At 49.5% G+C, this 10,394-nt stretch overlaps 1 protein-coding gene across 2 annotated transcripts; it reads left to right on the plus strand.

Annotated features, from left to right (window-relative positions):
* The first annotated feature begins 4,512 nt into the window (after window positions 1-4,512).
* GJB2 (gap junction protein beta 2) lies at window positions 4,513-9,746 on the plus strand. Of its 2 annotated transcripts, none has more exons than XM_039473428.2 (2): window positions 4,513-4,678; window positions 7,936-9,746. In XM_039473428.2, the coding sequence occupies exon 2, from the start codon at window positions 7,958-7,960 to the stop codon at window positions 8,636-8,638; it is 681 nt and encodes a 226-aa protein (XP_039329362.1). In that variant the 5' UTR covers window positions 4,513-4,678; window positions 7,936-7,957; the 3' UTR covers window positions 8,639-9,746. The 2 variants fall into 2 exon arrangements, with proteins under 2 accessions (XP_039329362.1, XP_003944304.1); XM_003944255.4 differs by lacking the exon at window positions 4,513-4,678 and adding an exon at window positions 5,346-5,993.
* Window positions 9,747-10,394: the final 648 nt, after the last annotated feature.

Here is a 10,394-nt window from a genome sequence, read left to right on the forward strand (position 1 = left end):
CCAACAAATACAACACGGCCAGGGATTCACCAAGTCTACTGCCTTGTCAATCCTACTCTGCAGCATTTTGCCACAGCAGTTCCTAAGTGTTGACTCTGTTCTGTCTTGCTCCAGAAGCCCTTCAAGATGATAGATAGCACAATATTGCTGTAGCCAGAGGTGGAATGCAGAGCCCTCTTTTGCTTCTTTGTGACTGATCCAGAATTTCCATGTTGACAAGCCATCAGAATTTACAGAATCCACTTTTTATATTCGATAGAAATTTTTAAAAAAATTGTTTTTAACCTAAGTAGGGAGCTATAGCACTGGGTTCATTTCTGACCAAAATGTGCTTTTGACACAAATACAGTTGTAAATACCTTTGTAATTTCTCCATATCAGCTGGGCATGGTGGCGCGTGCCTGTAATCCCAGCTACTCGGGAGGCTGAGGCAGGAGAATTGCCTGAACCCAGGAGGCGGAGGTTGCGGTGAGCCGAGATCGCGCCATTGCACTCCAGCCTGGGTAACAAGAGTGAAACTCCGTCTCAAAAAAAAAAAAAAAAAAAAAAAAAAAAAAAAAAAAAAAAAAAGCTGCATGGATGTATTTGTGAGTAGGAGTATGTGTCCATTCAGCAAAAACAAAGAGATAACTTCATCTACCACTGCCTTAAAACGGAGACACAGCCAGCAATTTGAATTTTCCCCAAAAGATTGTATCTGTGAAAATAAGACTCAAATGAGGAAAATTTAAAAGCCTATAATAATTTCAGCCACAACTTGGCAATTAGAATTTTTATGAGGTGTCTTTAATTTGAAAGCAAAGAACAATTAAATTATTGAAGACTGGAATCTTTTTTTTTTTTTCCTATTTGAATGAAACAATTGATTTTCCCCAAAAGATTTGACTTTAACAATTTCCAGACAACATAAATCAAGGGTATGGTTCAGTGACACAGAGAGAAATTGTAGTGAAATTTCAATAAGTGTTCCCTGTAATAATGACCCACAAAGAATCACAGTGGGGCCACTCCTGCGTTAAAATTACAGTATCAAATATAAATTATTATTAATTAATCAGAGACGCTGGGGCTTGTCAATTTCCAACTGTTATTTTGAGGAGAGCTCAATTTTCTCTCTTTTTGCCAGCTATTAATATTATTAAATTTCAACAACAAGGCAAGAAAAGGAAATATGGAGCATTAACTAATGGCTCTTGAAGAGACTTTCAATGACTCCAACTTGCCCTAAAACTGCCAAGTGGTAGGACAGTCTCTTCACGTCTTGCATCATTTTCTGCCATCACCTACGTGTGAGTCGTGAGTCGGAAATTCAACTGGGACATGTTTAGTGTATATTAAGAGCACCCTTCCCAGGGGAATTCAACTGGGTGTTCCATCAGGCAGTTGGCAAGCAGTCACTTAAAACATTAAGAAATGTTATTTGTAAGCTGGGTGCGGTGGCTCACGCCTGTAATCCTAGCACTTTGGGAGGCTGAGGTGGGTGGATCACCTGAGGTCAGGAGTTCAAGACCAGCCTGGCCATCATGGTGAAACCCCATCTTAAAAAAAAAAAAAAGAAAGAAAGAAAGAAAGAAAGAGAAATATTATTTGTCTCACACTGATTTATTGCACAATAGCAACTTTTTTCTTTTGGGTTCATTTTTAAAACAAGTGTCAAATTAGAATGCCAAATAGCTTTAAACATTAGCATGTTCGCCTTATAACCTTACAGGTGCTTCACTAAACATCTGCATAAAAGTTCAGCTCGATGATAATCACCTGGGAATTACCTGCATAGTACTAAGCATATATGTAAAAATATTACTGATAGGTACCTCTGGCACTCTGAAGTGGCAAAGTGTAGTCTTCACAGATACTTATCAGTTAATCATCAATATTTACCTGCTAAGTGCCCACCTGCTATCATTCAAGATCAACCAGGCAGACACCACAGTGCATTTGCCATCAGAAAGCCTTCTCTATCTGGTCAGTCCCTGCAGGTCAATGAGACAAAGCTGTGTCATTCACGAAGCAGGACTGTCCTTAACAACCTGTGTTCTCACCAGCGGGCTGAGTGGCAGGGGTGGAGGAACACGGGATTGGGCATGAGCTTCTCTAGGGACTGAAACATTAAGAGAGAGATGAAGATATGAAAGGTGAGAAAATTATGGTTTATTTCCAGTGTTTCCATTTGTATTAAAAGCAATGCTTTCCAAAGAAAAAAAATGCAGCAATATAATTGTGTAATGTACAAAATAATTTCAGGATTTGTTTAATCATTAATTTGTGGTGTGATCTGTTCATTGGATCTATGTCTAAGCTCATTTGTAAATAACTTCAAATATCCAAGCCTTCTCTCACCCTCTCCCCACCTCACCTCTCCTCCTTCTCCTCCCCTACTCTGGAGGACACTATGTACATACATATAATGTCCTGCCCTAGAGGAGAACTGAGCCTCGTTGGGAAGAAAACACCAACTCACAGAAAAACAACAGAAATCATACAAAACAGAATAAAAGCAAGAGCTGATTTGTAAGTGAAGACCTAAGTGCTGTAGGACTTCTAGTTACAAATCCTGAAAATGTGGGGTGGCTGTTAACACAATTAGCCAACGTCACACAGTAATTTTGCACATAAGGAGAACTAAGTCAAAGAGAACTAGAAAAAGAAAGCTGAGCCTATAATCGTGATATCGGCACTAAAATCTCCGGTGACATTTTTCACTGGGGCAAGTCAGTCAACGTCCAATCTCCAAACCATCTTTACTAGCGAGCTTCCCACAATGGTTCTAGAACCTTCCTTCATTCCAACCCAACCAGGACTCCAGCAGACTCATAAACTGCACAGCCATCGAGAAATTAAAGGAGAACCCACCAGCGGGCACCCCACTCCACCCCACCCCGAGTCACCTCTGGCTCAACCAAGATGCGCTCAGGCCAAGGAAGCTGCCCCACCCCGCAGGCTTTGCCTGTCCTTTGTAACAAGCCGACTCAGCAAGTCTCTCAGATGGACCATGCAAGGATTTTGGCAGCTCTTGGGGCTTTGCCTCTTCATGAACAGACATTCCTCTTAGCTTAAGACCTGGAGCTTGAAAATAGGTGGTAACCGTGGTACAAAACTCACGTTTGTCCCTGCAGAAACTGCCTGGGTTGGCCCATGGCCACGGGTGCCAGTTTTTCGAGGAAAAGTCAACGCTAATGGTGGCAATCACGGGAAATCCATTCTGAGGCCCGATCTGACTTGTCAGGATCAATCATCATTTCCACTTAACTTAGAAATGACCTGGGTAAAAACTTGAGCACGGGGGAGCAGGCTGCACCTCTGACCTGGCTCCCCTCTGCAGGAATCGCCAAGCTTGTGCGGAGGTGGGGTGGGAAGGAGGGGAGGGGAGGCTGGGGGGCAACCGGCCTGCTCTGCACGTCTTAGTCCCTCATCTGCTCGCGCTGTGCAAATCCGTCTTCCGTCATGTGTATCTCTAGACATCAAAATCCCCAACCAAATAGCTGATAATTTGAGATAAAGCTTCGCGGTCCCCAGAAAGCCCCTAGCCGTGCAGGGCAGAGCCAGCCGCCCGGAGGTCTTCCGCAGAATCCCATCAGTTCCCCCTTTCACGGTGCGCACCTGGCCGGAGGGGGATTGGCAGATTTCACCCGCACTCTTTTCTTTCTGAAAAATCTGGGTCTCCCCACCCCAAAACAAGTTCCCCAAATGTGAAAAGAGGAAGCAGCTGGCTGGGCCGGAGGCCGAGGGGGTCGCCCTCCGCAGACGGCCGGACGCCACAGCAAAAGCGAGGCTTATCTCCCCCACCGCCCCCAACCCTTAGTCCTTGGCACAGCGTTGAAAGTGATTGAATCAAACAGGAAATTCAAGGAGACGTTCGTTCGGGTTGGCCAGGGAGGTTTTGAGGGGAGAAAGAAGCGGGGACTTCGCCAGGACCGGCGGCGCCCCCTCCTCGCCCACCCTTAACCCCCGTTCCAGAGGGCACTGCCCCGAGACCCAGCCTAGGTCACCCCGCGAGAGCCTCGCGGGCCCGCGCAGCCTCCGCGACTCGACCAGATCTTCAGTCCTTGGATAAACGCCTGTTTCTCTAACAATAACAAATTAAAGCAGGGCTCTAAACGCAAGTCCTGTCGCACCGGGCGGAGTAGAGAGGACAACGGCCACGGCCATCCCTGAACCCCGGCCCTCCGCCCGGCGCCAGAGCCAGGGCCCGGGGCGCCGCGTCCTGAGGGTCCCGACGCTCAGCCTCCCCCGCTCCACCCGGGCCGCGGAGGGACTGGGGGAGAAGGCGCTCGGGGTACCCGGGGAGGAGACTCGGGGCTCTGGGGGCACTTGGGGGACTCATGGGGGCTCAAAGGAACTCGGAGACTCGGGGTCTCAAAGGAAACTCAGGGGGTTCGGGGCTCTCGGGCGTTCGTGGGCCAGGGACGCTCTGGGGACGGAGAGGCAGGGCGCGCCCCGCCCGCGGCGCCGCCCCCTCCGTAACTTTCCCCGTCTCCGGGCGAAGAGGCGGGGTGTGGGGTGCAGTTAAAAGGCGCCGCGGCGGGAGACAGGTGTTGCGGCCCCGCAGCGCCCGCGCGCTTGTCTCCCGGACTCCGAGCCTCTCGGCGGCGCCGGGCCCAGGACCCGCCCAAGAGCGCGGGAGCCCCATCGCCGAGAGACCCCAGCCCGGCCCGCCGCCCGCTGCCCCCCGACGCAGGTGAGCCCGCCGGCCCGGGGCTGCGGGGCCTGGAGCCCGGCGGGGACCCACCGCGAGACCTGGAGGGGGTTCCCGGCCGCGGGGGTCCCGACGAACCGGGAGGCTGGCCCAGCGCACGTCCCTGGGGCTAGGGGCGAGGGCCGCCTTCCCGAGCGGGCGTCTCTGCGGCTGAGCTCCGGAGCCGGAATCGGGCGGCCGAGCCTGTCCCGCCGTGACGCGCCGGGGAAGGGGACGCGGTGGCACCGCCCGGGGTGCGAGTGGGGCTGGGCGCGCGCGGGAGGGGAAGGAAGCGGGGACGAGCCGGCCGCGGGAGGTTCGTGGTGTCGCCGATGTCCCTGCGGGCTACTCCAGCGCAGCCGCCTGGCTCCTTGACCCACGGATACCAAATGTTTTAACCTGACCGAAAGCTTAGCTTCCAAGCAAAGCTGCGTGTCTCCGGCGAAGCAGGAAGCCTCCGCTGCAGGAACTGACCTTTACCTCCTGGAGAGGCTTCTGCAGGGAAAGCGCTCGGGCAGAGGTCTGGGCGGAGTTTGCCTGGAACTCACGCCGGGCCGGCAGACCCTGGCCTGTCCTGGGGCCAAGATTTCGGGGCCTTCCCTTTTTCCTAAACAAACAACTTCAAGAGAGTTTGTTCCGGGGTGGGCAGGGGGGGATGTTCTCCGGCTGGAAGGAAAATGTTTAGGATCCATGTTGGCAAAGAGGTGGTGTGCGGCTGGGAACCGCGTCCTCGGGACGGTTCCATGAGCGCCTCGATCCTGCCCCACTGGAGAAGGAAGGCAGCCCGAACAGCGCTCACCTAACAGTTGCTGAGAGCTGGGTTCTGTGGCCATGCATCTGGGACTGCCCTGAGAGGCGTGAAACGGCCATGTCCCCATGTGACCTTTGAGTCCCTTTCAAAACTGCCGTACAAAGTCGGTCACAGTTCAGACACCGGTGAGAAGGGTGGAGAAGCCCTCTGGGGCAGCCAGGCAAGGTGGACCACCCACCACCTAAGGGTGGAGAAGTTAAGGGGGGAATAGCCCCTTTTGCCTTTTCTGGAACCTGGTGATCCACCCAATGCCTTCCCCAAAGAACTGAACCAGCTCCTCCGCAGGCTTCTGGCGACACTCCAGGCGGTGCAGGGTGTCGTGGGCCCAGCAGGAAGCTGCCTGTGACCGCCCAGGGTCAGCAGGCCAGGAGGGCAGCTCCTCGCTGACTTGAATGATGAACACAACTTCATCCTTGCTTCTGAGGCCGTCTTAACCCATGACCCCTAGCCCACCCGGCAGTCAAATTTTCATGTACTCCTCTTCTTGAAAAAGGATCTTTAAAACAGGTAGCTTGAGTTCGAGCTTTGCAAAATAGCAATATGGGGTTTCTTGGAACTGTAGTTTTCTCAGCTGGTGGTAACTGGACGGGTCTGTAGAAGGCTATATAGGACCCGTGTCTGGCAGGTGGAAGAGGGCAAAGGCTGCCTCTCCCGCAGCCCCGTGTTCTTAGCAGGTAGATTGCTGTAATAAACCAGGAGAGAGTTACTTCAGGGAGTGTCCTGTTTTCCACTCAGTGAGGGCCAGTGAAGAATGTCCAGTTCCGTAAGATGCTTTTGTTAAAATCGGAATGTTGCTGCCCTCAGTGGTTCTGCTGTTGGGGCGGGACTGGCCTGAGCTGTGGGTGCTTTGAACAGGATAATCAGCTCACCTGAGGCCCTCCCAGACAGTCTGGATTTCAATGGGTCAGTGCTGAGCCTGGGCTAAAATATTTTTTCCAATGATGTTTCTTTCCCAAGCTCAGTGGGGCTAAATGTTTTGCGGGCCTATGTCAATCTGATGTAACTTTAGTGCCCACCTCTCTCCTGTCACCTCTGACCAAGGTGGCACTGGATGGTTTCCACCTGACCTTGGTGCCCCATGGCAGCGACTGTGGGTCATTAGCGACATGCACTGCGAGCCTGCCTCCGGAGTCCATCAGAAAACAGGATGCAACTAGCCAAAATGAGGAGAGGAGGATGCTTTTAAGTAAAAGAAGGAGGAGGACTCGGTACCAGCTCTGAATGGGTGGAAAGGAGATGATTCATCTGGATTGTGGAGAGGATGGAATCTTGTTTAGGAGAGGGTTGGTTGTGACAGACAGGGTGTAACTATGAATCAGCGAAGACAGTTCACATCCGGGGATGAAAAGAAGGCCACAGGCTTACAGCAGATTGGCCACGGCTTACAGCAGATTATCCACGGGCTTTCCCACATTCACTTGCAGTAAGGAGTGTGGGACACCCCCCCACCCCCCGCAAGCTTCAGCACTGAAGGGCAATGCAGTGATGTCGCTTAGCTGGGCCAGTAACGGGGGGAACAGAATCTTCTGTCACTTTTAAATAATATGTCTTTTAAGAAACACTTTAAAATTAAAACTAGAGCCCAAAATTTTAAGGCACTGTTGTAGTACTTACCAAAACAGCTATCTCTGAGTGCTAACCGAGCCATCAGCGCCAGCCTGACAGTAAGGCCACCAAGCTATCCACAAAACCTACAGGGAAGTCTAGGCTCACAGTGGCTTTTCTCCCTGAAGAGGCTGTTCCTAACCTCTTCCTTACATGTAGAAGGAAGCAAGGTCCTTTGTAAAATTTTAACTTGGGGCGCCTCCGATGTAAACTTAACCACTGGTAACAACAGTTTCACTGCTACATGCAAAGTCTGTGAAAATTAATTCAAAGAAAAAGTCGCTCAGCAGCGAGTCTAGATAGGGGAGCTGTAAGTTACATCTTAACCTGGTGGTTCTCCGGTACTTGGCCTCCCAGCCTTTGGGCGAGGTTGGGCCAAGCTAGTATCAGCCCCAATCATACACAGCCAAAACTTGAGACTACAAATGGATCCAGCTGTTGAACGCTGAGTAACTTGGGAAGACCAACAGAGGATCTGCAGAGGGTGCGGGGGTCCGGTCAGCACCCATGAGTGCCTTTCCCCTAACAAGCATTTTGTTTGTGAGACTCCCCGACACAGCACATTTTTATGATGTGTTTAAAGACTGGGTGAATTACTCAGGTGAACAAGCTACTCTTCATTAGAGCACTCCCAAAAACATGTTCGAGATTGTTTGGGAACTATACATTTAATCCTATGACAAACTAAGTTGGTTCTGTCTTCATCTGCTCTGGTGACGTTACGTAAGAGCTTGGTGTTTGTTCAGGAGGAAACTGAAGCATGCTCGCTTACCCACACCCGGAGAAGTCTCCCTGTTCTGTCCTAACTAGTGATTCCCGTGTTGTACGCATTTGTCTTTTCCAGAGCAAACCGCCCAGAGGAGAAGATGGATTGGAGCACGCTGCAGACGATCCTGGGGGGTGTGAACAAACACTCCACCAGCATTGGAAAGATCTGGCTGACCGTTCTCTTCATTTTTCGGATTATGATCCTTGTTGTGGCTGCGAAGGAGGTGTGGGGAGATGAGCAAGCCGACTTCACCTGCAACACCCTGCAGCCCGGCTGCAAGAATGTCTGCTACGACCACTACTTCCCCATCTCCCACATCCGGCTGTGGGCCCTGCAGCTGATCTTCGTGTCCACGCCGGCGCTCCTGGTGGCCATGCACGTGGCCTACCGGAGACATGAGAAGAAGAGGAAGTTCATCAAGGGGGAGATAAAGAGTGAATTTAAGGACATCGAGGAGATCAAAAGCCAGAAGGTCCGCATCGAAGGCTCCCTGTGGTGGACGTACACCAGCAGCATCTTCTTCCGGGTCGTCTTCGAAGCCGTCTTCATGTACGTCTTCTACATCATGTACGACGGCTTCGCCATGCAGCGGCTGGTGAAGTGCAACGCCTGGCCTTGTCCCAACACTGTGGACTGCTTTGTGTCCCGGCCCACGGAGAAGACTGTCTTCACAGTGTTCATGATTGCAGTGTCTGGAATTTGTATCCTGCTGAATGTCACTGAATTGTGTTATTTGCTCATTAGATATTGTTCTGGGAAGTCAAAAAAGCCAGTTTAACGCATTGCCCAGTTGTTCGATTAAAAAATAGACAGCATGAGAGGGAGGAGGCAACCTGTGCTCAGCTGTCAAGGCTCAGTCGCCAGCATTTCCCAACACAAAGATTCTGATCTTACATGAAACCCCTGTAGGCCTCACGTGAAACTCCAGATGCCACAATGGAGCTCTGCGCTCCTAAAGCTTCAAAACAAAGGCCTAATTCTATGCCTGTCTTAATTTTCACTTAAGTTAGTTCCAATGAGACCCCCGGCTGGTAGGGCTTATTGGTGTAAGGTACTTTCATATTTTAAACAAAGGATATCAGCATTTGTTTCTCTTTCTCTGAGGACAAGCGAGAAAGGCCAGGTTCCATAGGGGACTCGGAGAAGGTTTGGGTGTCCTCCTGGGGTTCTTTTTGCCAATTTCCCCCACATTAAATATGAACGTAGAGAATCTTGGTACTTTTACTCACTTTGGACGTTTTGATCTCTAACAGCGGACAAAGTTACCAGGGCCTTAAACTCTGTTACATTTTTTTGTAAGTGAAAACTTTATAGTACGATAGATTATTTTAAGGTAAAGATGTTCTGGCTATCATTATATGTCCCCCTGTTTGAGAGGCTCAGATTGTGATATGTAAATGGTATGTCATTAGCTACTATGGTTTCATTTGAAATACGGCCTTTTGGTTATGAATACTTCGCAGCGCAGCTGAAAGGCTGGCTGTCGCATTCATTGTGGTCGCAGCACCTGACCACACTGGCAGCCTCAATCGAGTGAGACAGACTAGAAGTTCCTAGCGACAGCTTCAAATAGCAAACGGCCTCATGTCAAATATTTAGATGTAATCTTGTGTAAGAAACCCAGACTGGATGTACTACCAACGACGACCTGTAACGACAGGCCTGCTCGACACGGCTCCCTCTCCCATGACTGTGGTAAATGGCAGCCAGCATCAGAAGGAGCGCCGATTTAAAGAGGTCGCTTGGGAATTTTACTGACACAGTACCATTTAACCAGGAGGACAAAATGGGGCAGGGGAGGGAGGAGTTTCTGCTGTTAAAAAACAGATTTGGAAAGACTGGACCGTACGTTCTGTTGATTAAAGATGAGCTTTGTCTACTTCAAACGTTTGTTTACTTCCCACTTCAGCGTTCAACTTTTTAAGTGAAAATAGAGCTAATAACACTTGAGAAGAATAGAAGCTAAGGTTTAGATAAATATTGAGCAGATCTATAGGAAGATTGGGCCTGAATGTTGCCATTACACGTGACACGGTTTCCAAAGAAATGGCACTCCACATAGTTCATTGAGGGTCAGGATTTTCCTGCTGTCAAGAATGGCGTTGTAAAAGCATTTTGTGGTAGTAAATAATAGCTTTAATGATGTGCTTGAAACTAAAATAATTTTGTAATGTTTCAAATACATTTAAAATATTAAAATATAATCTCTATAATAATTTAAAATCTAATATAGTTTCAATAGAATAGCAAATATTAATTTCATCTATCACTGTTTTTATATAAGCATATTAATATTTTATGTTTCATAACACCAATGGATAAGTTACCAGGGTGTCTGCCCCCATTCTGCACCAGTTACAGAAAAGCTCTGTCACCAGAAACATTGGGGGGGAAGGAAGGGAGGAAGATGATTTCTCTCCAACCCCATGCCCTCTCTACCAGGTTTTTGAGGCACATCAACCTATGGACAATGTGGCGTGTGGACTAGAAATGTAGCTTGGGAAATACTGAGTTGGGTGGACATGACCAGTTTA

Source organism: Saimiri boliviensis, chromosome 16 (genome assembly GCF_048565385.1).
Source record: "Saimiri boliviensis isolate mSaiBol1 chromosome 16, mSaiBol1.pri, whole genome shotgun sequence".
Classification (NCBI taxonomy): Eukaryota; Metazoa; Chordata; class Mammalia; order Primates; family Cebidae; genus Saimiri; species Saimiri boliviensis.

Excerpts from the sequence above, each read along its gene's own strand:
- GJB2 (XM_039473428.2), top strand. The coding sequence starts at position 7,958 with ATGGATTGGAGCACGCTGCAGACGATCCTGGGGGGTGTGAACAAACAC.